The following is a 27,794-nucleotide window of genomic DNA, read 5'->3' on the forward strand; positions in this document are numbered from 1 at the left end:
TATTATCAAATACAAAATGTGGTCATCCTTTGGTAAAAAAATTGTGATTTGAGAACATTTCTATATTAATAAGAATGCATTCAATACATTTTCATGGCGGTTGCTGTTAACTTCCTTTGTTTGTTGAACCATATTAGTTAAGATCTTCAATTCTGTAGCAAAATATATATTTACAGAAGGAAGAGATGAGATTAAATTCAGCATCATTACTTTTCCCCCTGCCCATTCTATATGGACTTTATAAATATACCTATATATCCATCAGTTAAAAAGAAACAACATTAGATGAATGAAACATCGTAGAGCATTAGCTAAATTTGAAAAGGCATAAAGCACAAATGAATGTATTTTTATTTTGTTCATATTGGTATTAACAGTGGTCTCTTTTTATTCTTGCTAAGCTGTGATTTAAGAATTCAAAATGCTTCCAAAACCTCATGCAATTTTGGGAAATAAAATAAATGACAAAACACAACAGAAATGATAAATTCATTTTAGCCATTTTGTGAAACAGCGGGCCAAGACTATAATGGCCAAACCTAAAAATTAATTGTTTTCTCTCAAGATCCCTCTGCTAGTTGGACAGATGATTTTCTCATGAATGTTGAAGCACTTACTTTTTAACAAGCTGGTTAAGCAACACTGTAAGTTTTCTTATTTCTAAATCAGTAGTGACATGTTAGGGGCCACTAAAAAAAACGGTATAACGCGCCATAAAATAAATGTTTAAAATAGGACATAAGCAAAAATAACCTTTACTTTCCAGGCTTTTATATTGTTAATCAGTGTTTCTAGATGTTTAGCATAATAACTAACAAAATACCTATTGGCATTTAAGGTCAGAAAATATATTCCATTGTTTCAAAGTCAATGTATGTATATCTGAACGGTGCGTTTAAGTCATCCGATGTATTCATGTGAAGTAAGGAATGATGAAATGTTCCATATTTGTTTTAATTTCATATATTATTATAGTGCTTTGCAATAACATAATCTTGGCCCAAGTGTGGCCTTTACTATGCCTGCCTAGATTAAGATAAAAATAATTCACATCACCAGATGTCTCAGAATCCACAAACTCGAGTAAGCTCTCACACAAACATAGAGGAATCATATGATTCTCTATTAGGTTACAAGCTGACAAAACTATTCTGAGTATTCATATTAAGAAAAACCTTAGCGTGCTTATGAGTTGCAAAGTAAATGCTGATTTACGGGCAAAAGAAGAGAAAATTCAAGTAAACTCACTTATCTTATTAAAAAAATTGAGAATGCCTAAGAAATATTTTTCAAAGAACTTTTTTAACCCTAGTTCTCATGTGCTAAGAAATGTTACGAGGTTCCACAAAGGTCTATTAATGCCATATAGCTACTCAGGTCTGAAATGATTAGCACTAGAAGGTCTGGGATTCCAAGGCTATGACTAGCTCAATGATTATAAGCCATGGCAACACACTGCAATTGTTAAATTGCACTGTTGTTAATAGATCAATTTTAAATTAACAGGGAGGGGAAATTTCAGGGATTAAAGTAGCTCTTGTGATCTGTGCTCTTTCACTTTTACATAATTATATAAGTGGACATGTTAACTCGCAAATCTGTTTTCTGGAAGACTGTTACATAGGTTACACTTTATTGAGGGGCTAATCAACCTCTACAAAATTAGTGCTACAAAATGCACATTTACTCCAATCTTACCAGGTTGACCTATTGGTCCAGGAATTCCTGGTGGCCCTGGTGGTCCCTGAACACCTGTTCCTGGCAGCCCAGGAGGTCCCATTGTCCCAGGTTGTCCATTTGGTCCAATGTCACCTTTAAGGAATAAATATAATTTAGATATTAAAAACAACAATAGCTGAGTCACTAGTCTTTAGCATTGGTTCACAAGTTATAATTACAATGAGTTTGTAGTATGTTTTATCATATGTTTGCTAAATATCAAGTTTCAGAATCAGTTATGTCATATCCAGAAAATTTCTACTTGAATTCTCACTGAAAATGCAGTATATTTGCAGACAAATCTAGGGAGAATTGACTGTCTCTTCCCATCTACACATACGATTTATTAACCAATTAATTCTACCATTTTTCAAAACACAAGTTTCAAGCTGTTAATAATAGAGTTTTAATTTTTCCCACAAATACATTAGGCACATTTTGTTTTATTAATTTCTAGATATGATATAGATTTTTTGCAAATTATATTTTATTTATTATTTATTTCAATATTTACAAACACACCATTCTATTTGTCACAATGATATTCTGCACGTAATTCTGCTACCTGGAACATCCTTCCCTAAAGATTCAGTTCAAATGTCACCTTGTATATGAAGCTTCCCAAGGCACCTTAGATGCGGCCCTGAACAAAAGTTAACATATGAGGTAAACTAAATGCTTCCAAAGTCATCATTTTTTTCTTTTTTGTTTAATGATTCCAATGTTCAGTATTAAGCACATTTTCTTCCTCTTATAGTTCTTTCCTGATGGATATTAGCCTTATTAATTTATTATTGGTCACTATGTTGCCTTGAAGATGCTGTACCAATTTCTCCTATAGTTTAGTCACTAAGTTCTGATACCCAGCCACTGGTGTAAGTATATCTGGTGGGTGAACTTTTATTGTGATCTGCTTGCTGTGTTTTGACTATGGTCTATGGGTCCAAAACATTAGTGCTACATATTCATAAAAGTTCTGGTTGAGATAAACACTATCATGGTGATACCACCTAGATTTTCTTATAGTAGAGAACAATCTCTGAGATCTTCAAGAGCAGAGTCTATGCCTTTGTGTTTCTAACGATTCAAGTAGTAATAGACACAGAATAAGAACATAATGAATGTTTGAGGAATAAAGGAATTATGTGGCAGAAAGCCCCAAATTCTTTTTTTCCTAGCACCTTAGGAACTGTACTGAGGTTTTAATATTTGGGAATGATTCCTATTAGGATATGGGGATCCTATACTTCCTTTCAAAGGTTAGGCAAATGCTTGATAAAGAGCTGAAGTTTAAAATGGGCTTCAACCCCTTTCTTCCCAACCTCTGTCTCAAGGATATTTTCATAAACAAAGTATAATGAGCGAGTAATTTCCATATGGAGACTGTTTGCCACATAGCTTATCATTTGAAATGTTTCTATCTGCAAGTTTGGGGGGGTCACAGGTTTAAGCTGGGGGAGGTAACTGATGGGAAACACTATCTGTAACTTTGAATGTTACAGTTTATAGCCAGCCAGAATTGTGTACTCAAAGACAGGAAGGTATTTTTAAAAGCGCTTATCTGAGAACAATTTGTATTGGGTTAGTTTGGGGCTCTTGCTGGCAGAATATAGGCTGGTTAAATTTGGCAATGCTGTTTTATTGCTTTAATAGGAATCAATCCAACATGTTTCAGAAGCATGGGGTTCTTCAGATTATTTTCTGGAGGCCAAAACGTTGACCAGGAGAGTCTACTTCCTTGCAAACCAGAAAGAAAAAAAAAAACAATTGCCAAACCAGTTAGACTAATTCTATTCATATACATAATTAGGGAAATCAAAATCAAGGGGATAGAAGAAACCAATAAAGAAATGAGCAAAGGACATGAGCAGTTTACAGGAAAAAATATGTATGTCCTTTAAATATATGAAAAGATGGTCAATTTCCCTCATAATAATGGAAATACAAATTTTAAACTACCCTGAGAGTAAAGGAAAAGGACCTAGTATATCCAAATAAATTTTTAAAAAAGAAAAAAGTTGGAGAACTTATATTACCTGACATCAAGTCTTACTGTAAAGCTACTGTAATATAAACAGTTGGTAGGAACTTAAGGATAGTAAGATAAGCAGAACTGACAGCACAGAAATACACCCACACATAAACAGTCGTTTGATTTTTGACACAGACACCAAAATAATCCAATGAGGAGGGAGCTATTTTAAATAAATGATACTAAGCAAAAATTACTTGAAATGGATGATAGTCTCCAACATAAAAGCTAAAACTATAAAATTTACAAAATAAAAAGGAATATATTTGGAACAGGGAAAGTTTTCTTAGATAAAACACAGAAAATAATCATCAAATAAGAAAACAATTGATAAATGAAAAATCAATAAAATTAAAACTTTTGCTCATCAAAATACACTAGGCAAGCCAGATAGGGATAAAATACTCATAAACATGTATTTGACAAAGAACCAGTATGCAGGATACGTAAAGGTCACTTCCAACTTAACAATAAAAAGAGAAACAACATATATATATATATATATATATATATATATATATATTTTTTTTTTTTTTTGCGGTACGAGGGCCTCTCACTGTTGTGGCCTCTCCTGTTGCAGAGCACAGGCTCCGGATGCGCAGGCTCAGCGGCCATGGCTCACGGGCCCAACCGCTCTGCGGCATGTGGGATCTTCCCGGACCGAGGCACGAACCCATGTCCCCTGCATCGGCAGGCGGACTCTCAACCACTGCGTCACCAGGGAAGTCCAACAACCCATATTTTAAAGTGGGAAAAATATCTGAATATGTAAATAATTCACCAGTACATGTAAAAGAGCTCAACATCATTAGCCATCAGGGAAATGAAATCTAAAACCAAAATACGTTACCTACATACCTACTAAAATTCAAAAATGAAAAGACTAATAAAACCAAATGTTAGAGAGAATGTGGAACAACTGAAACTTTCATACCGTATTGGTTAGAAAATGATACAACCATTTTGGGAAAAGGTCTAGTAATTTCCTTCTTCTATTATTGAGTTATAGTTGATTTACAATATTATATAAGTTTCAGGTGTACAACACAGTGATTCACAATTTTAAAGGTTATACTCCATTTATAGTTATTATAAAATATTGGCTATATTCTCCCTGTGCTGTACAATATATCCTTGTATAATAATAATATCCTTGTATTTATTTTATAGTACATAGTAGTTTGTACCTCTTAATCCCCTACCCTATCTTACCCCTCCCCCTTCCCTCTCCCCACCAGTAACCACTAGTTTGTTCTCTATTTCTGTGAGACTGTTTCCTTTTTGTTATATTCACTATTTTGTTTTATTTGTTAGATTCTACATATAAGTCCTATCATACAGTACTTGTCTTTCTCTGTCTGACTTATTTCACTAAGCATAATACCCTCCAAGTCCATTCATGTTGTTGCAAATGGCACAATTTCGTTCCTTCTTATGGCTGAGTAATAGTCCACTGTATATATGTGCCACATCTTCTTTATGCATTCATCTGTCAATGGACACTGAGGTTGCTTCCATGTCCTGGCTATTGTAAACAGAGCTGCAATGAACATTTTGGTACATGACTCTTTTTGAATTATGGTTTTCTCAGGGTATATGCCCAGGAGTGGGATTGCTGGATCATATGGTAGTTCTACTTGTAGTTTTTTGAGAAACTTCCATACTGTTTTCTACAGTGGGTGTACCAATTCACATTCCTACCAACGATGTACAAGGGTTCCCCGAAAAAGGTCTAGTAGTGTCTTATACAACTAACATGCACCTGTCTTATGACCCAACAATTCTACTCTTAGGTATTTACTCAAGCATAATGAAAGCACATGTCCATTAAAAAAAGTTGTAAAAGAATGTTCTTAAGAGTTTCCCTCATAATAGCCAAACACTTTGACACAGCCCAGGTGTCCATCAACAGAGAATGGATAAACAAACTTTGGTATACTTATACAATGAAATGCTCATTAAAAAAAAAAAAGGACTACTGATGAACACAACATGAATGAATCTCAAAAACAATAATCTGAGTGAAGGAAGCCTTACAAAGAAAGTACATGCTGTATAATTCCAAAGGATTTCTAGAACAGGTAGAATTAATTTTTGATGAAAAAAATCATTACCGTATGGTTGCCACTGTGGATATTGGGGTTAGGACTGAGAAAAGGGGCAAAAGGAAAATTTCTGGGATCATATCTTGATAGGGGTTTGGTTAAACAGGAGTATGCATCTGTTAAAATCCAGAAAATGTACTCTTAAGATTTGCACATTTCATTTTTTTAACATCTTTATTGGAGTATAATTGCTTTACAATGGTGTGTTAGTTTCTGCTTTATAACAAAATGAATCAGTTATACATATACATATGTTCCCATATCTCTTCCCTCTTGCGTCTCCCTCCCTCCCACCCTCCCTATCCCACCCCTCCAGGTGGTCACAAAGCACCAAGCTGATCTCCCTGTGCTATGTGGCTGCTTCCCACTAGCTATCTATTTTACATTTGGTAGTGTATCAAAAGAAAAAGAACAACCATAGACATGCATGCTGCAGTATTTAGGGAGAAGTGCATTGCTACTGTAATTTACTTTGAAACGCATTAAAAATAAGTCAGTGAAAGTAGAAAGGGATGAACAAATACGTGACAAATCATGCATAGTAAAATGTTGATAGTAGAATATCAATGGTGGGTATACAGTAGTCACTGTAAAATTCTTTCTACTTTGCTTTATATAAAAAACTTTTAAAAATTTTTAAAAAGCCCCACCGGGGCTTCCCTGGTGGCTAAGTGGTTGGGAGTCCGCCTGCTGACGCGGGGGACATGGGTTCGTGCCCCGGAGCGGGAGGATCCCACATACCGCAGAGCGGCTGGGCCCGTGAGCCATGGCCGCTGGGCCTGCGCACCCGGAGCCTGTGCTCCACAACGGGAGAGGCCACAGCGGTGAGAGGCCCGCGTACCGCAAAGAAAAAAAAAAATTAAATGTTGGCAGAGAGATAAAATGTGAATTGTAGAATCTAGGTGGTAGATAGATGGGTTTTCACTGTACAATTCTTGTTAATTTTTCTGTGTGTTTGAGATTTTTCACAATAAAATGTTTAAAAAACTATACTGAGATACCTACTTGTTTCCAACAGTTTGGCAAAAATCCAAGAGTTTATCAACATACTCACTTAGCAAGGCTGTGGGGAAACAAGCACACCCATACATTTTGGGGGGGGAGTGTAAAAAGGTACAAATGGAGAGGAATCTGTCAATATCTAGAAATGCATTTGCCCTTCCATTCAGAAAACCCATTTTTATTACTCTATTCTAACATTACACCTGTACACACATGAAATAACATGTATGCAAGATTATTCAGTGTGGCATTATTTCTAATAAGAAAATATTGCCAAAAACACAGTCTAGCAACTAGCAACTGGTAGAATAAAACATGGCATACCCAAGCAATCCAATACTAGGCAACTATTTTTAAAAAACCACAATCTCTATGTACTAACATGGAGGATTCTCTAGAATATAAAGTTAAATGAAAAAAGTGCAAAAGGTAGTACTCTATCTTTTGAGAAAGGTAGTAAATAAAAATACATATATTCTTTATTCTTCTTTAGCACAGGGAGATCAGCTCAGTGCTTTGTGACCACCTAGAGGGGTGGGATAGGGAGGGTGGGAGGGAGACGCAAGAGGGAGGAGATATGGGGATGCATGTATATGTATAGCTGATTCACTTTGTTATAAAGCAGAAACTAACACACCATTGTAAAGCAATTATACTCCAATAAAGATGTTAAACTATATATATATATATATATAATATATATATATTCATATTCTTATTGGCTTGTATTTGTATGAAGGAATACCAGAAGGACAAATAAGTAACTAAAAAATGGCTACATATAGGATGGGGAGGAACATAATGGATGGATATGGGGTAAAGGGAAGACCTTTACAAAAGTGTTACTTCAATACATATATGATTGTATCATCTATACAATGAAATAAAACACAACATATACCAATGGAGGATTAAAACAAAAAGCCATGATAGAGTGGCAGCATAGGCTTTCTAGTTAATTGGGATTATCACCCATAAACTGTCACAACAGTTTTAAATTTCTATAAATTTAAAAGCAAATTGAGAAGTAGCAACAGCCTCCATACCTTTTGGTCCAGGTAGCCCATCCAAGCCAGCTTGTCCTGGAGGACCTTGAGGTCCTGGGAAACCACGATCCCCTTTTGGACCAAGTATTCCTTTGAAACCTGGGAGTCCTGGAGGCCCAGGTGGCCCAGGTAGCCCAAATCCTGGTTCTCCCTTGAGCGTACACATGATAAGACACAACAAAGACTTCCATGACTTTCTTGGTGTTTACTGTTTACTACAGAGAATTTAAAGCAGAAAATACAAGGTAATATCCCCCCCGCCATGGCAAAGGGAGTAGGATAATTAAATGAAAAGTAATTGGCATGCAGGACAGAACATCTGGAAGGATAGGAAACTGGGCTTAGTAAAACAAATTGAATTATTTGGTCTGGTTTCAGGACAAAAAAGAAATAACTGAGACAGCATGAGATTAAAGAACCAAAGTGATGAAATATGATTACAGACTGGGTACTGTATTAGATGATTATTTTAAATTTGACTAAGTATGATAAAAGAATTGTGGGTTTTCTATATAATGTCTGTTTACTTAGAGATGAATACTGAAGTATAGATATTTATAGGTGAAATGACACAGTATTGAGATTTGGGTTAAAATACTTCAGCAAAGAAAAAAAGCGTAGATGAAGCAAATATGATAAAATCTTGATAATTTGGAATCTGAGTGATGGATATATGAAAGTTCACTGTATTATTCCTTTTACTTTTGCGTTCATTTGAAAAGGTTAATAATAAAATAAAAACAATCAATAGAGAAGTGATTTCTCATGACAACTGTGGCCATGGTCAATTTTTCTTCCCATGGAAAAAAGTTATTGATAGTAATCATAAAAACACAGGAAGTTTAAATTAATTAAACACAGAGAAAATACAGGAACAGTTAGGATAATTACGTACCATGGCAGTTTGCTGAAGACTGACTAAGGAAAATTTTACATTAGCTAAAATGTAGTAAGAGGGACAGAAACCAACTTAAACACAGTACCATTATTAGTACTAAGTCAATAGCAATGATTTGCATTAAGTATCTGGGATGGAATTGGGACAGAGGGGAAATGTATGAGAAGTACTTGGCATGATATTCAACGCCATTTCAACCAAACATCACACAGACATGGACAGAGATTAAATGGAATAATGGTATTACAGAAAAGCACAGGGGAAGCTGATGACTGTATTCTCTCATCTCATCTCATCATATAACCAGTCACTCTAAACAGGTTCAGAAACTTCTTTTTTTTGCTTCAAATTTGACCCCTTGGACTATTAAAAAGTATTTGGAATTAAATATTTTTAAATAAAAATACAATAAGTTAAGTTTTATTTATACAGTGAAGCCTTGGGATGATGTCTAAATCAAAATAGAGAAGGCTAAGGAAGGTAGGGGGAATAGAAAAAGAATAAAAAATAAATTAAAATGTCTCAGACCTTTAGTCCTGGAAAGCCTGGTGGCCCAGAAGGACCTTCTAGACCAATTCTTCCAGGTGTCCCAGGTGCTCCTGGAGGTCCTGGAATTCCAGGGAAACCTGTAAAATTAGAAGCCATTTTTTAATCTCCAAAGAGAAGACACTGTAAGAAAGATACCCAAACTCCCAAACCCACATTTTCACCCTATTCAATCATGCTTAGTGACTACAGTAAGATGGTAAAACCACAATGACATTCTAGATGACTACTTCAGACTAAGCCTTACAGATACCTGATATTCTCTCTCAATCACCATATGGTCCCCTATTATTGTCATATAGGGCTAATGTGTGTGGAAGATATGCTCTTCTAAGGAAAATCAAAGCTATTACCAACGAGACAGAACTAAAAATAAGGAATGAATCCAACACAAAAATGCAGAGAAACTTTCCTTCTGCTTACATCTGGATACAGTATGATAAAAGACCTACTACATAATTCTGGAAGTGATCTAAAAACAATTGCAGAAAATAAATAAGGAACCACAAGCTTTAAATGACATATTAAACAAGATGGACTTAATTGATATTTAAGGGCATTCCATCCAAAAACAACAGAATACACTTTCCTCTCAAGTGCTCATGGAACATTCTCCGGGATAGATCATATCTTGGGTCACAAGTCAAGCTTCGGTAAATTTAAGAAAACTGAAATCGTACCAAGTATCTTTTCCAACCACAATACTATGAGACTAGATCTCAATTACAGGAAAAAATCTGTAAACAATACAAACACATGGAGGCTAAACAATACACTACTAAGTAACCAAGAGATCACTAAAGAAATCAAAGAGGAAATCAAAAAATACCTAGAAACAAATGACAATGAAAACAATATGACACAAAACCTATGGGATGCAGCAAAAGTACCTATAAGAGGGAAGTATATAGCAATACAATCCTACCTCAAGGAACAAGAAAAATCTCAAATAAACAACCTAACATTACATCTAAAGGAATTAGAGAAAGAAGAACAAAAAACCCAAAGTTAGCAGAAGATAAGAAATCATAAAGATCAGATCAGAAATAAATGAAAAAGAAATGAAGGACACAATAGAAATGATCAATAAAACTAAAAGCTGGTTCTTTGAGAAGATAAACAAAATTGATAAACCATTAGTCACACTCATCAAGAAAAAAAGGGAAAGACTCAAATCATAGAATTAGAAATGAAAAAGGAGAAGTAACAACTGACACTGCAGAAATACAAAGGATCATGAGAGATTACTACAAGCAACTCTATGCCAATAAAATGGACAAACTGGAAGAAATGGACAAATTCGTAGAAAGGCACAACCTTCTGAGACTGAACCAGGAAGAAATAGAAAATATAAACAGACCGATCACAAGCACTGAAATTGAGACTGTGATTAAAAATCTTCCCACAAACAGAAGCCCAGGACCAGATGGCTTCACAGGCAAATTCTTTCAAACATTTAGAGAAGAGCTAATACCTATCCTTCTCAAACTCTTCCAAAATATAACAAAGGGAGGAACCCTCCCAAACTCATTCTATGAGGCCACCATCACCCTGATACCAAAACCAGATCAAGCTGTCACAAAGAAAGAAAACTACAGGCCAATATCACTGATGAACATAGATGCAAAAATTCTCAAAAAATACTAGCAAACAGAATCCAACAGCACATTAAAAGGATCATACAACATGATGAAGTGGGGTTTATCTCAGAAGTGCAAGGATTCAATATACGCAAATCAAACAATGTGATAAACCATAGCAACAAATTGAAGGAGAAAAACCATATGATCCTCTCAATAGATGCAGAAAAAGCTTTTGACAAAATTCAACACCCATTTACGATAAAAACCCTCCAGAAAGTAGACACAGAGGGAACTTACTTCAACATAATAAAGCCCATATATGACAAACCCACAGCCAACTTCGTTCTCAATGGTGAAAAACTGAAACCATTTCCTTTAAGGTCAGTAACAAGGTTGTCCACTCTCACCACTATTATTCAACATAGTTTTGGAAGTTTTAGCCACAGCAATCAGAGAAGAAAAAGAAAAAAAAGGAATCCAAATTGGAAAACAAGAAGGAAAACTGTCACTGTTTGCAGATGACATGATACTATACATAGAGAATCCTAAAGATGTTACCAGAAAACTACTAGAGCTAATCAATGAATTTTAGCAAAGTAGCAGGATACAAAATTAATGCACATAAATCTCTTGAATTCCTATACACTAGTGATGAAAAATCTGAAAGAGAAATTAAGGAAACACTCCCATTTACCATTGCAACCAAAAGGATAAAATACCTAGGAATAAACCTACCTAAGGAGACAAAAGACCTGTATGCAGAAAACTATAAGACACTGATGAAAGAAATTAAAGATGATACCAACAGATGGAGAGATATACCATGCCCTTGGACTGGAAGAATCAACACTGTGAAAATGACTATACTACCCAAAGCAATCTACAGATTCAATGCAATCCCTATCAAACTACCAATGGCATTTTTCACAGAACTAAAACAAAAAATTTCACAACTTGTATAGAAACACAAAAGACCCAGAATGGCCAAAGCGATCTTGAGAAAGAAAAATGGAGCTGGAGGAATCAGCCTCCTGGACTTCAGACTATACTACAAAGCTACAGTAATCAAGACAGTATGGAACTGGCACAAAAAACAGAAATATAGACCAATGGAACAGGACTGAAAGCCCAGAGATAAACCCACACACATATGGTCACGTTATTTTTGATAAAGGAGGCAAAAATATACAATGGAGAAAAGATAGCCTCTTCAATAAGTGGTGCTGGGAAAACTGGACAGCTACATGTAAAAGAAAGAAATTAGAACACTCCCTAACACCATACACAAAAATAAACTCAAAATGGATTAAAGACCTAAATGTAGGCCAGACACTATCAAACTCTTAGAGGAAAACATAGGCAGAACACTCTATGACATAAATCACAGCAAGATCCTTTTTGACCCACCTCCTAGAGAAATGGAAACAAAAATAAACAAATGGGACCTAATGAAACCGCAAAGCTTTTGCATAGCAAAGGAAAACATAAAGAAGATGAAAAGACAACCCTCAGAATGGGAGAAAATATATGCAAATGAAGCAACTGACAAAGGATTAATCTCCAAAATTTATAAGCAGCTCATGTAGCTCAATATCAAAAAAACAAACAACCCAATCCAAGAATGGGCAGAAGACCTAAATAGACATTTCTCCAAAGAAGATATACAGATCCCCAACAAACACATGAAAGGATGCTCAATATCACTAATCATTAGAGAAATGCAAATCAAAACCACAATGAGATATCACCTCACACCAGTCAGAATGGCCATCTTCAAAAAATCTACAAACAATAAATGCTGGAGAGGGTGTGGAGAAAGGGGAACCTTCTTGCACTGTTCGTGGGAATGTAAATTGATACAGCAACTATGGAGAACAGTATGGAGGTTCCTCAAAAAACTAAAAATAGAACTTCCATACAACCCAGCAATCCCACTACTGGGCATATACCCTGATAAAACCATAATTCAAAAAGAGTCATGTACCACAATGTTCATTTCAGCACTATTTACAATAGCCAGGACATGGAAGCAACCTAAATGTCCATCGACAGATGAATGGATAAAGAAGATGTGGCACATATATACAATGCAAATTACTCAGCCATAAAAGGAAAGAAAATTGAGTTATTTGTAGTGAGGTGGATGGACCTAGAGACTGTCATACAGAGTGAAGCAAGTCAGAAAGAGAAAAACAAATACCGTATGCTAACACATATATATGGAATCTAAAAAAAAAATGGATGTGAAGAATCTAGGGGCAGGACAGGAATAAAGATGCAGACATAGAGAACGGACTTGAGGACACAGGGATGGGGAAGGGTAAGCTGGGACGGAGTGAGAGAGTGGCATGGACATACATACACTACCAAATGTAAAATAGAGAGCTAGTGGGAAGCAGCCACATAGCACAGGGAGATCAGCTCAGTGCTTTGTGACCACCTTGAGGGGTGGGATAGGGAGGGTGGGAGGGAGATGCAAGAGGGAGGAGATATGGGGATATACGTATACGTATAGCTGATTCACTTTTTTATAAAGCAGAAACTAACACACCATTGTAAAGCAACTATGCTCCAATAAAGATGTAAAAAAAATCGCAGATATTATACACATATATACACATAAAATCAAATCTGACTCTTTTGAAGTCATGTAGCATAAATGAGTAAGGACATGTTTAAGCACTGATCTCAGACCAATGCACACTCTTGCCATTCATGAGAAAAGAAATTCTGTGAAGAATAAAGCATAACTGAAGCAACAGCCCTAAAAATTTCAGTAAATCAAGAGAATATGATTTAGGATAAAACATTACTTGGATATAAGTGTGCAATAAATCTGTTTTCTGTTTAATACAATTCATTCATTTAACAAATATCTATTGAGCGCTTAATACGTGCCAGGACTTTTCTGAGCCCTGAAAATACAGTGATGAACACAAAAGACAATAATTACTGTGATATTTAAAGCTTGTATATCATTTTTGCATATCTAGGATTTAGATATTTTCTTGTCTGGAATGTTTTACATAAAGACAATGAAACTATAGTACATACATGCTGTGACTTTTCCTTTACATTCTTTATTGCACATAGAAAAAAGTTGCACGAATATACTTTATCTGTTTTGTGAGCTATATCAAAGAATAATATCATACTAACCAGCTAACCTACCTTGCCTGCTACCCAGTCCTACATACCTTTGGGACCAGGTGGTCCAGGAAGCCCAATTCCAGGGATACCTGGTTCTCCTTTGCTACCAGGTATACCTGGCAAACCTGGCTGGCCTGGGAGTCCAGGTTCACCTACGGAGAAACAGCAGTTTTTTGGAAGTAGCCAAAGACAGAAACCAACAAGTGTTGAAGACATGGTCAAATAAATTCCTCACATACCTGGAAGACCTACTTCACCATCTCTGCCTGGGTTACCAGGCAAGCCAGGCTTCCCTGGCTGTGTTATGGTCTGACCTGGATCACCTTTAGGACCTAAGAACAAGTGGGAATTAATAGTGAATGGGAAGTGTTCACTTGACTAAAGATCTCCGCTAATTAAAACAAAAAACAAAGTACTTACAATCTTCTAAAAATTCAAACTAACAAAAATCCATGAGAAAAACAATCCTGTATATATTTTCAAGGAAGATACTAAACAGAAGGATGAAATTTCAAAGATAAAAGTAGATGACAGTATTAAAGGTTTCCATGAAGATGGCATCTATAAAAATATTAGGCATCTATAAAAATATTTTCTAAATGTAGGTCAAAAGAAAAATACTTATTTTTGGTTAACTAGTTTTGGTTAAGGTTTTATGTGTGCAAAGTCCAAGTACAACTACTTCTCATTAATTGAAATAAGAATTTGAAATAGGCTCAGGACAAAGATGGATTTCTCAAACATGACATAAAAAGCACTAACCATGAGAGAGAAAAGGTTGATATATTTGACTACATTCAAAGTGATTTCTGTTCATTGAAGACACCATACAGAGAGTGAAAATGGCAAGCCATAGTGAATTAAGATTTTACAAAATAAATAGCTAATAAAGAACTAATACAAATTATATATATATATATATACACACACACACACATATATATTCCTCCAAATCAATAAGAAAAAGAAACAATCCAAAAGAAAAAATGGTCAAAACACTTGAATAGACATTTCACAAAGAGAAATTCAAATGGTCAACAAACATATGAAAAGGTGGTAAACATTAATATAATCAGAGAAATATAAAATAAAACTGCCATGAGATATATCACACTCAACAGACTGGCAAAAATGAAAAAGTCTAACAATACAAAATACTTATGCGGATACAGAGCAACAAGAAACCTCTAATACTGCTGGTGGGAGTATAAATTGGTACAATTGCTTTGGACGTAGTTTGGAATTATCTAGTACAGCTGGAAGATGCATTTATTCTATGTCTCAAGAATGCTAATCTTAAATATATACCCTAGCCTAGGGATTGGCAAATTTTTTCTGTAAAGGACCAGACAGCATATACTTTAGGCTTTGTGGGCCATCTGGTCTCTGTAGCAACAACAACTCTGCAGTAGTAGTGCAAAAGCAAGCATAAACAATAGTGAATGGCTGTGGATGTGTTCAAATAAACTTTTCATTTATGACAACATGTGGAGGGCCAGAGTTGTAGTTTGCTGATCTCTGTCACAGATCAGTGTATGCACATGTACACCAGAAATATATATAAAAGAATGCACATAGAAGCATTATTCATAATAGGCCTGAACTATAAATAACCCAACTGTCCATTAACAATAGAATGCATAAAGCAACGGTGATACACACACACACACACAGTGGGATACTGTACAGCAGTGAAAATGAATATGCTATATCCATACACAAAGTTAACATAAAGAATACTTACCCTATGCTTCCATTAATATAACACTCAAAAAGAAGCATAATTAAAGTACTTTGATAGGAATACATATCTGGGTGATAAAACTGTATATGGAAGGAAATTATGCAAAAGTCAGGACAGTGTTTACCTTTGGAGAAATGGAAGGGGATTATGATTAGGAAAGAACAGAGAGAGGAGGATAGGGGTTTCGAGGATGCTGGCAATGTTGTTTCTTGACGTGTGTGGACGTTACGTGTGTGTTTCCATTATATTTGTTAAACTTTGCATTATATATATCATGTACATTATATATATCATGCACTTAAAAACAACAACAGTAACAATAAATATAGTCAAAAAATTTAAAGAGAAGCCCCTCTTAAAACACACACACACACACACACACACACACACACTTATGTTTCCCTGCTAAGAAGCTCCGAAAAGGCCCAAATATAAATGGCGACGGAAACACAACTCTCATAAAAAGAAGCCAAGAATGGCCAAAAGATAATAAATACATTTCTGCTTTTAAGCACCAAACTAAAAACAAAACAACCATAATAAAGTCACCTGGTATTCCTGGCTGGCCTGGATTTCCTGCTACACCTTGTATGCCTTTTTCACCTGGTGGGCCTGGAGGGCCAAAACCAAGAGGGCCCATAGGCCCCCTATTTCCTGGGAGACCTGGCAAACCTGGGTTCCCAGGGGGACCTCTTTCACCCTTAAAAGCAATTCCACCCTGAAAAGGGAAAAATTTAATACAGAAACATAGATATAACAGCTATCTGTAGGTTGGTATTACTAAGTACAACTAGAGAAATGATACAGCCATAAATAGTTCTTAAAAACTACATAAGTGTGTGTTATTATCGGGTGGTATGTGTGCTCACTCTACTTATTCATTCTTTTAACAAATATTTTTGAGTTCCTACTATGTGCCAGGTGCTGGTGATAAAGCAAAGAATAAAAATTGGCAAAAATCTCTGTGTTCATGAAGTCAAGAAGTTTACAGCCTAGCTAACATTTAATAAAACAGCACTTTCTACCTAAATATCCTGGGCTGTGTGTTGTGCACAAAATAAGAATCTACTCATTTATCTTCAATCTGTAGGCTCCATGGCACATTTCACACGGCCATCTACTCACACTAATCTCTAAGCTTACTTTATATAAAAACCAAATTAGTCTTTTGTTGTCCGGTCTAAAAAAAACCAGACAAGGCTATGTGGGATAAGAAAAGGGGAACCTCACAGTGACCCATAAGCATCTTAACCTCCTGCCTACCTAGTCATAGCAAATATTACTCAATATAGCAGTGGGTTAAGCAGAAATAATTAATAAAACCACTGAGAAAAGAACTGTAAAGAAACCCTATGTAGTCAATAACAATGTACCATTACTATATATAATCACATTCTTTTAAGCATTGATTACATGTTCATCTCAGCACCAGGCCTATCCTAGGAAACATCACTAACAATTTGACATGACAAAACCAAGAATATCAAACCAACTCACAGGTTCTCCTTTGGGGCCAGGAAGCCCTGGCAATCCATCCCGTCCAGGGGTGCCAGGTAAACCAGGAAGCCCTGGAGCTCCAGGAGAACCCAAATCTCCTTTGTCACCCTTCATTCCTGGAAAAGTGAGGACGTCACCAGGTTCACCTTTAGGTCCGGGAAAGCCTGGAGTACCTGGAGCTCCTGGTATGCCCTGGGGGGGGGGGCAATAAAGAGGGGAAAAAGAAGAGAGAGAAAAAGAAACTCAGTTTCTTTTTTTCTAATACTTTCTCCAGTTTATCCCATCAACCTGCCCAATAACATTTGGTGTACCAAGCTATGAGTCAAGTGAGACATATGAGTCAGCGCGAGCGAAAGAATCAAATATATCATAATAAGAAAACTAAATTTCTTTTATATATATCCACAAGTGAAAATCAAAGTGTAAATAGGTTTCTTCTACTTCTTTTGTTATATGATATACTCAAAACTTACTGTTAATCCTTTGGGACCGGTTGCACCAGCGTGTCCTTTTTCACCCTTCTGTCCAGGGAAACCAAGAGATCCTAATACACACACACACACACACACACACACACAGAGTAATGTGAGCTTTGAGCTTGAAATCCTGACAAAGCTCATATAAAAATCAGCAAGTCAGGAAGTCAAGTTTTAAAATAAGAATGCCAGACTTCCCCAGTGGTGCAGTGGTTAAGAATCTGCCTGCCAATGCACCAATGCGGGGGACATGGGTTTGATCCCTGGTCTGGGAAGATCCCACATGCCGTGGAGCAACTAAGCCCATGCGGCACAACTGCTGAGCCTGAGCTCTAGAGCCTGCGAGCCACAACTACTGAGCCCGCGTGCCACAACTACTGAAGCCCGAACGCCTAGAGACCATGTTCCGCAACAAGAGAAGCCACCGCAATGAGAAGCCCATGCACTGCGACGAAGAGTAGCCCGCGCTCGCCACAACTAGAGAAAGCCCACTGCAGCAATGAAGACCCAACACAGCCAATAAATAAATAAATTAATTAATTAATTAAAAAATAAGAATGCCATTCAATCCCATTTAACAAGTCACATTTTGATCTTTCTATTCTATGCTCTGAAGGCGAGGAGATCATCCTTTCTTTTAGGTAAAGCTAACATTTCCTGGTACATACAGCATTGTATCCTTAGGTATTTCCAATTCCAAATCCTCTCAGAGTTCGCAGCTACCAAGTACTATGCACAGAAATGCTCTGCTCTTATAACCACCCCATTGCCAAGGTGAGAAGGAGATAAGGACAAAGTCTGTGTATCTTTCTTTGTTCTTACTTAAACAATTTTCCTAGATTCCTACCAGTTCTTTCTTTGGTTTGTCACTCCCTAAAATTTGGTTTACGAGAAAGGATTGGTGCTCAAAGACTAGAGAAAATATTACTAAAGCAGTGCTCTCAAAATGGGTCCCTGGACCAGCTGCATCAGCATCACCTGGGCACTGGTTAGAAATGCTAATTCTTGGGCCCTCCACCCCAGGTCTACTGAATCAGAAATTTTGGGGGGTGGGACCCAGGAATCTGGGTTTTAACAAGCCCTCCAAGTAATTCTGATGCACTCCCAAGTTTGAAAACCACTAGACTGGAAGTACAAGGCTAGATGATTAACTTCTAGGGGCAGCTGTAAGACTTGCTGAAAATCTATTTCCAAACACCAAATGTGTGTTTGGCAGACACACTAGACAGAAAGGTAAGAGATCTGGTATCTATTCTCAGCCCTGACTGACTCAGACATGAAGTGTGATTTCAAGAGAATATAATCCTGGGAAACCCCAAGAGGCAGTTGAGTAAAAGAGTTGGAAATGGGGAAGGGGGAGTTATATATAGAAAGAGGAAGACAAATATCATATGATATCACTTATATGTGGAATTTACAAACAGAGTACAAATGAACTTATCTACAAAACAGAAACAGAGTTACAGATGAAGAAAATAAACTTATGGCTACAAGGGGGGTAAGGGAGGAGGGGGATAAATTGGGAGGCTGGAATTGACATATACACACTACTATACATAAAAGAGATAACTAATAAGGACCTACTGTATAGCACAGAGAACTCTACTCAATACTCTGTAATGGCCTATAATGGGAAAAGAATCTAAAGAAGACTGGATATATGTATATGTATAACTGATTCACTTTGCTGTACACATGAAACTAACACAACATTTAAATCAACTATACTCCAATAAAAATTTTTTTAAAAAAGAAAGAACATTTAAAATTTTTTAATTTTTAAAAATAAAAAAAAATAAAGAGGAATATTGGCAGTTGATTGCCAAACTCTGGTAGAAGACCGTTTCTTAATGACAACATGTGATACATCCCAATGACTAGAATCTTGGCCACTGAAAACCATATTCAGGGGTCAGGTATTATGAACATTTTCCCCAGTTTTCTGGAATAAAGAAGTCTGACTCTGTATAAGTATTTTCCTCACCATATGGAAAATAAGGAAGATATTTTTCCTGGAGTAATACTGTCGAAATTCTTTAATAGAAAATGCTGGTAGCTTCAGCTACTGGAAACAAGAGCATAATTTATTTCACAGCAGATAGTGACATTTCATATTTAATTATTTATGGATGTGAGTGACTAGTCATAAAATGAGACACTGGCATCATTTAAAACTATAAGCTCACTAATATCTAGCCAAGAAATATTTTTAAGGTTGCCCTGAGGAAGAATGTGTTACCTGGGGGACCTGGAAGACCTGGCAAACCAGGTTCACCTGGAGGCCCTGAAACACCAGTTCCAATACAGTTGAAGCAGGTGTCACCTTTGTCACCTAGAGAAAACCATAATAAAAAACAAATTTTACTTGAAGGGGTACATATACCTTCTTTAGATAGGTTCTAAAGAAGTTAGCACTAAGGGACAATATTCCTACCTAACAGTGTAGCTGGAGAAGCCTATATCTAGAATCAATTTACTTGATAAATATTTACTGAGCACCTACTATGTGTCAAGCACTGTTCGAGGAGTTTGTAATACATTGATAAACAAAACAGACAAAATCCATACCTTCACAGTGTTTACATTCTACCAGTGGCTGGGTAAGTGAAATTGGATATGCTTAGGGGTGGGTGGCAGGTTGCAATTTTAAATAGGGTGGTCAGGATAAGACCTCATTGAGAAGATGACATGTGATTAAAAAAACTTAAAGGACATGGCACGTGCATAACGACTATAGTGCAGTCCAGGTAGAAAGAGTAGCCATGTTTGGCATATAGAAGGAACATCAAGGAGAACAGATTGCGGGAGTACAGTGAGGAAGGGGAACCAGGTCAGACAGTTAACGGGTTATAACAAGTGGCATATCATAAAATATCACATAGGCCACCACAAAGACTGTGGCTTTTACTGTGAGTGAAATGAGAATTTAGGAGAAGCAATTAAACAGAAAAGCAACATGATATGACTTAAGTTTTAAAAGGATGACTCTGGTTGCTATGTTAATAATATAATCTAAGTACAAGGATGGAAACAGGGTAAACACATAAGTGGCTACTGCTGAAGTGATCTAGGAGAGATAGTAGCTCATTCCAGAGTGACAGCAATGAACATGATGAGAATTGGTTAGATTCTGGACATATTTGAAAGTAGAGCCAATAGGGTTTTCTCATGGATCATATAGAATTCAAAAGAAGAAGGGAATCAAGGATGACCCCATGACAGATCAAAGGTTGAAATGTAAAAGGCAAAAACGATAAAGCTTTTAGAAGAAAACATAGAGGAATATCATCAGGTCCTTGGGATAAGCAAAGATTTCTAAAACAGGACATAAACAGCACTAACCATAAAAGAGGACATGAATCATTTGACTTCTTTTAATTAACAACTTCTGTTCAAGAAAAGACGCGAGTAAAAAAGCAAGTCACAGAATGGGAGAATATATTTGTGATACATATATCCAACAACCCAATTAAAATAGAAGAAGATAGGTATTTTACAAAAAGAATGTACAGACTATAAGAAAAGAGGCTCAGCATCAATAAGTTGTGAGGAAAATGGAAACTAAATCCTCTTTGTAAAATGGTTTGGTGGTATCTATGGAATCAAAGATACATCTACCTTATGATCCAGCAATTCCATTACCAGGTTTACACAACAGAAATGAATGCTTATGTCCTACTATATATATATATATATATATATATATATATATATGAATGTTCATAGCAGCTTTATTCATAATAGCCCCAGACCAAATGTCCATTAACATTAGAATGGATGAATATGAATAGGAATATTCATTCAATGAAATACCAAAGAGCAGTGAAAAAATACTGCTACAAACAAAAACATGGATATACCTCACAGATATAATATTAAGCAAAAGAAACCAGATAAAATATTAAGACATAAAAGAGCCCATACTGTATGATTCCATTTATACAAAGTTCAAAGTTAGGCAAACTGTTTGATTGAGGATACAACAGTGGTTACCTTTGGGAGTGCTGTATAGGATACAACAAGAGAGTCTTCTAGAGTCTTGGAAAAGTTCTATATTTTGATTTAGACAGTAGTTACATGGGAGGTAATAGATAGACATACATACGGAGAGATATACATATAGAGACAAAGCATATATAGGAGGAGACATATCTGTATATAGAGAGAGACATATCTATACCTATATCTATATCTAATATATACGATATGCCAGGAAGGTAGGAAGAAAAACAGAGCATGTAATATACTGAAAACCAAGTGAAGAAAGTGTTAAAGAATGGAAAAATCAAGGAAATAATGGACTGAGACTTGATATTTGAATTGGCAGTGAACAGGCTGCTGATGACTTTGACAAAAGCAGCATCTATGGAGTGGTTGGGGGAGGGGAGTGAAGTCCTGAGGAGTATGTTTAAGAGAAAATGAGAGTAGAGTTATCTAGAGACAGTGAGTAGAAAATTCTTGAAGAGTTTTGCTCCAAATGGAAGCAGAGGAATGGCGTAGTATCAGGCAGGGGAAGTGGGATTATGATAAAATATTTTTAGATGGGTGAAAAAAGCACATTTGTGTACTGCTGGGAATGATCCAGTAAAAGGGGAAAATTGATGATATGGGAGTGACAAGAATTTCTGGAATGAATTTTTGGGGGAGAACAAGAGGAAACTGAATCTATTGTACAAACAGAAGAACTGCTTTAGATAGGAGCAGTAACAGTAATAGGCAGGAAGGCAGAATATAGGGGCAAGATGCAAATAGGTGGGTAAATATGGTGGTGGCGGCAATCTGTGAAAGTTCTCTTGTTATTGCTTCAATTGGTCAGTGGAGGAGAAAGCAAAGTCACAATCCTAAAATAAGAATGGAAGAGGAGGTGTTAGAAGTTTGAAGAGAGAAGGCACAGGCTCAGAAGAGGTGGTAATTTGGAATTACCAGGGCTGTGTTTTTGTTTGAAGTGAGTACAATGGCAGGAGAGGAGGGCAAAGGTGTCAAGAGTTTATGTATGCGATTGATTATGGAATTTAAGCTGGGTTAAGAGAGCAGAAAGGACATCAAAAGGTTGAGGGACAGTCAAAGTTGGTAGGTTTCAGTGAGTGTGAAGTAATGTTGGAGTCAGGTTATTAGCGGTAGTAAGCTAGAAAGATAGGATGTAGCGGTCACAAAATGAGATTCGGGAAATCAAAATATGGAAGTGTGCACTACTGGTAACGTGTGGTCTTGGGGTATGACCATAGGAGTGAGTGGCTGAGGTAGGATGGAGGATATAGGGGATTTTGCTGATGATTTCAAAGGATGAAGGAATATGGGAATCAAACCTTTCACTCCTTGTTCTCCTTGGAGTCCTCTATCACCTGGAGATCCTGGAGGGCCAGGAGGGCCTGCTTCACATACCTCATCACCTGAGATAAGATAAAACAAGAACAGCAAGCCAATTTTTGTAAAATATCCAGAAGACAACAAAGAGAAAGTCTGATAGGCTAGGAAAAAAAGAGATCTATTTTCAGTTATTTCTCTGCATTAATACAACTACCTATAAACAAAAGGAAGATATAATATTAGTGATAATTTGAAGAACAAATCTAAATATCAAAGAATCACCAAAAATCAAAAGTAGAAGCAGTGGAAGAATATTTAGCTATCAGAAATACAAAGAATGATGTCAACCTTCAGCTAGATTCACTTATAAATAAAGACAAAACAAAAACAACAATAGAACTTAAGAGGAAAAAACTATAGCTTACTAGGAGGGATGTGAGGGCCAGGAGGGCCAGGAGGCCCTGGAAGGCCAGGAGCCCCAGGCTGTCCATCAAGTCCAGGAGATCCAGGAATGGAAATTCCAGGTGGACCTTCATCCCCTTTCTGGCCCCTTTCCCCAGGAAAGCCAGGGGGCCCAGGAGGACCTGTAACTGCAAGTCCTAAGATAAAAACAAATACCCATTAAAAGTGATCAAAATGATCTTATTTTAGACATATTACTTTGGGTCTCAATGAGACTTAAGTAATGATAAGATCTTCCTTTAATGTATAACACCAGTTATGTTCTTAGTTTTTTCTATGAGAATCAACATCTAGAGAAAAGATGGAAAGTTCCAATAATGTAAGTACTACTTTGAGTATAAGAAAGACTAATTTAAAGTAGCTTTATTACTTTTGGAAATGTACTAATAACTAACTCTCTACTCACTCTCCTTTGACTATGATTTTTTAATCTCAGAAATACCAGGAAGCCATTTACAGGAAAAAAAAGAGGCATCTCAAAGTTCTCATGTAAACGTGGCTCTGTTTCTGGACTTTCTTCTGTTCCACTATCTGTTCCTGCACCATTAACACACTTTTTCATTACTACAGCTTTATAATGTTTTCAAAACTGGTAAGGAAAATATACCCATCTTTGTTCTTTTTAAAACCATCTTCACTACACTTACAAATTTACTCTTCCAAGTGAATTTCAGAGTCAGCTTGTCAGTTTCATTTTAAAAAGCCATTGTAATTTTGAATGAGATTAATTTGAATTTAAAGATTAAATTTTGGTAGAATCGCCTGTATATAATATTGAGTTCTCACATCAAGTAATAATTATTATGTCTTTCCATTTATTAATTTTATATTATTTAATAGTATTTTACAAAGTTATGAAAGAGATCTTACACATCTTTTGTTTGGTTTATTCATGGGTAAATTTGATTGCTAATATCAGATTTATGACTGTTACTTTTGTTAACTGGATTTTGTCCTCTTGTACGTTTAATTATTTTATTGCTGGTTTAGAGGAAGGTAAGTTATTTAAGTTTGCAACTCATATTTGGCTACCTTGCAAACATTCTAAGTTCTGGTAATTTGTCGTTTGATTCTTTTAGGCTCTATGGGTAGATTATCACATGGACTGTGAATAACCAAAATTTGGTTTGCTTTTTGTTTTTTATCCATACACCTCTTTCTTTTCCAGACTTAGTATGCTGGCTGGGATCTTCAGTATAAGATCAAACAGTATTGGTGACCATATCTTTTTTTTTTTTTTTTTTTTTTTTTGTGGTACGCAGGCCTCACTGTTGTGGTCTCTTCCGTTGTGGAGCACAGGCCCCGGACGCACAGGCTCAGCAGCCATGGCTCATGGGCCCAGCCGCTCTGCGGCATGTGGGATCTTCCCGGATCGGGACACTAACCCATGTCCCCTGCATCGGCAGGTGGACTCTCAACCACTGCGCCACCAGGGAAGCCCTGGTGACCATATCTTTATCTGATTTTTGACTTTAATGCGAATGCTCCTGATGTTTCACCAGAAAGTATGACATTTCCCGAACAGTCCTGTACTTCCCGTATGAAGTAGATAGCTTCAAGAGAATATAAGGCATCAAGTCTTATATTCTGTCATCAAGTTAAGACAGTTCCCTTTTATTTATATAAATTTATTTATTTACTTTTGGCTACTTTGGTTCTTTGTTGCTGTGTGTGGCTTTCTCTAGTTGCGGCGAGCGGGGGCTACTCTTCATGAAGGTGAGTGGGCTTCTCATTGCGGTGGCTTCTCTTGTTGTGGAGCACGGGCTCTAGGCGCACGGGCTTCAGTAGTTGTGGCTCATGGGCGCTAGAGCGCAGCCTCAGTAGTTGTGGTGCACAGGCTTAGTTGCTCCATGGCATGTGGGATCTTCCCGGACCAGGGCTCGAACCCGTGTCCCCTGCATTGGCAGGGGGATTCTTAACTACTGTACCACCAGGGAAGCCCAAGACAGTTCCTTTTTTATTTTTCTGAATTTTATTTTATATTTTTATACAGCAGGTTCTTATTAGTTGTCCATTTTATACATACTAGTGTATATATGTCAGTCCCAATCTCCCAATTCATCACACCACCACCACCCGACCCCCCCCACCCCCTTGATATCCATACGTTTGTTCTCTACATCTGTGTCTCTATTTCTGCCCTGCAAACCAGTTCATCTGTACCATTTTTCTAAGTTCCACATATATGAGTTAATACACAATATTTGTTTTTCTCTTTCTGACTTACTTCACTCTGTATGACAGTCTCTAGATCCATCCACGTCTCTACAAATGACCCAGTTTCGTTCCTTTTTATGTCTAATAGTCCATTGTATATATGTACCACATCTTCTTTATGCATTCATCTGTCAATGGGCATTTAGGTTGCTTCCATGACCTGGCTATTGCAAATAGCGCTGCAATGAACACTGGGGTGCAGGTGTCGTTTTGAATTGTGGTTTTCTCTGGGTATATGCCCAGTAGTGGGATTGCTGGGACATATGGTAATTCTATTTTTAGTTTTTTAAGGAACCTCTATACTGTTCTCCATAGTGGCTGTATCAATTTACATTCCCACCAACAGTGCAAAAAGGTTCCCTTTTCTCCACACCCTCTCCAGCATTTGTTGTTTGTAGATTTTCTGATGATGCCCATTCTAACTGGTGTGAGGTGATACCTCATTGTAGTTTTGATTTGCATTTCTCTAATAATTAGCGATGTTGAGCAGCTTTTCATGTGCCTCTTGGCCATCTGTATGTCTTTGGAGAAATGTCTATTTAGGTCTTCAAAACAGTTCCCTTTTAATCTTAGTTGTTTTTTTAAATATATTTATTTATTTGTTTATGTATGGCTATGTTGGGTCTTCGTTGCTGAGTGTGGGCTTTCTCTAGTTGCGGCGAGCAGGGGCTGCTCTTCACTGTGGTGCGTGGGCTTCTCATTGTAGTGGCTTCTCTCGTTGCGCAGCACAGGCTCTAGGTGCGTGGGCTCAGGACTTGTGGCGCATGGGCTTAGCTGCTCCATGGCATGTGGGATCTTCCTGGACCAGGGTTCCAACCCATGTCCCCTGCATTGGCAGGCGGATTCTTAACCACTGCATCACCAGGGAAGTCCCTAATCTTAGTTTAAGGATTTTTTTTCCTTTTAAAAATGAATATGTATTGAATTTTACTGTTTTCTTTGCATCTATTGGCCTATTCTCTTTTAATACGTCAGTGTGGTCAATGACAGTGATGTTGAACCATCCTTGCAATCTTAGGGTAAAATCTATTTGGTCATAATATCATATTGTTTAATATACTTCTGGATTGATTTGATAATATTTTATTTAAGATTGTTACTTCCACATTCATAAGTGATATTGAACTATAGTTATTTCCAGTGTATCTCCTTGGTGGTTTGGTATTGATACTGCTAAACTGAATTTCCTTTTTAAAAAAATGTTCTGAAACAGTTTATAAACTATGAGAATCACCTGCTCAAGAACCTGGTAGATTTCATCCATAAAACTCTATAAAACCACCCACAAAACCCATGCTTTTTCATGGAGACCATTAACGTTTCAAAATCTTCTATGGTAATTGATCTACTTAGGTGTCCTACTTTCTCGGGAAAATTTTATTACTTTATGTTTTCTGTTTCATGAGGAATGTATATTTCACCTAGAATTTAAAATATATTGACATAGTTTTAGAGTTATCTTGTAATCTAAAAATTTTAATTGTAGTTATGGTAATAATCTTTTTGCTTTACTGATTTTATTTGTGCCTTCTCTTCCCTTTATCTTGACCATATTTTATTTTTACCTTTCTCAAGTTTTTCCATCTATTTTGCTTGTGCTTTTTTTTAAAATTTGTATTGGAGTATAGTTGCGTTACAATGTTGTGTTAGTTTCAGATGTACAGCGAAGTGAATCAGTTATACATATACATATATCCACTCTTTTTTAGATTCTTTTCCCATATAGGCCATTACAGAGTACTGTTCCCTGTGCTATACTGTAGGTACTTGTTAGTCATCTATTTTGTATATAGTAGTGTGTATATGTCAATCCCAATCTCCCAATTTATCCCTCCCCGCCTTTGCCCCCTGATAACCATAAGTTTGTTTTCTACATCTGTAACTCTATTTCTGTTTTGTAGATAAGTTCATTGGTAGCCTGTTTTAGATTCCACATATAAGCGCTATCATATGATATTTGTCTTCCTCTGTCTGACTTATTTCACTCAGTATGACAATCTCTAGGTCCAC

General features: G+C 36.6%; 1 protein-coding gene across 2 annotated transcripts in view; it reads right to left on the minus strand.

The window, feature by feature from the left end:
* COL4A5 (collagen type IV alpha 5 chain) overlaps window positions 1–27,794 on the minus strand; it is a 217,326-nt gene that overhangs the window by 57,563 nt on the left and 131,969 nt on the right. For both annotated transcript variants that reach the window (XM_030835774.2, XM_060291930.1), the window contains exons 20-30: window positions 23,531–23,704; window positions 23,105–23,188; window positions 20,038–20,130; window positions 17,796–17,866; window positions 17,323–17,514; window positions 16,375–16,543; window positions 14,321–14,413; window positions 14,129–14,233; window positions 9,331–9,428; window positions 7,905–8,055; window positions 1,699–1,812 (exon numbers count right to left, since the gene is read on the minus strand). In XM_030835774.2, the coding sequence (XP_030691634.1) occupies window positions 1,699–1,812; window positions 7,905–8,055; window positions 9,331–9,428; window positions 14,129–14,233; window positions 14,321–14,413; window positions 16,375–16,543; window positions 17,323–17,514; window positions 17,796–17,866; window positions 20,038–20,130; window positions 23,105–23,188; window positions 23,531–23,704 (1,344 nt within the window). The remainder of the gene's footprint in view (window positions 1–1,698; window positions 1,813–7,904; window positions 8,056–9,330; window positions 9,429–14,128; window positions 14,234–14,320; window positions 14,414–16,374; window positions 16,544–17,322; window positions 17,515–17,795; window positions 17,867–20,037; window positions 20,131–23,104; window positions 23,189–23,530; window positions 23,705–27,794) is intronic.

The sequence above is a fragment of the Globicephala melas genome, chromosome X (genome assembly GCF_963455315.2).
Source record: "Globicephala melas chromosome X, mGloMel1.2, whole genome shotgun sequence".
Lineage (NCBI taxonomy): Eukaryota > Metazoa > Chordata > Mammalia > Artiodactyla > Delphinidae > Globicephala > Globicephala melas.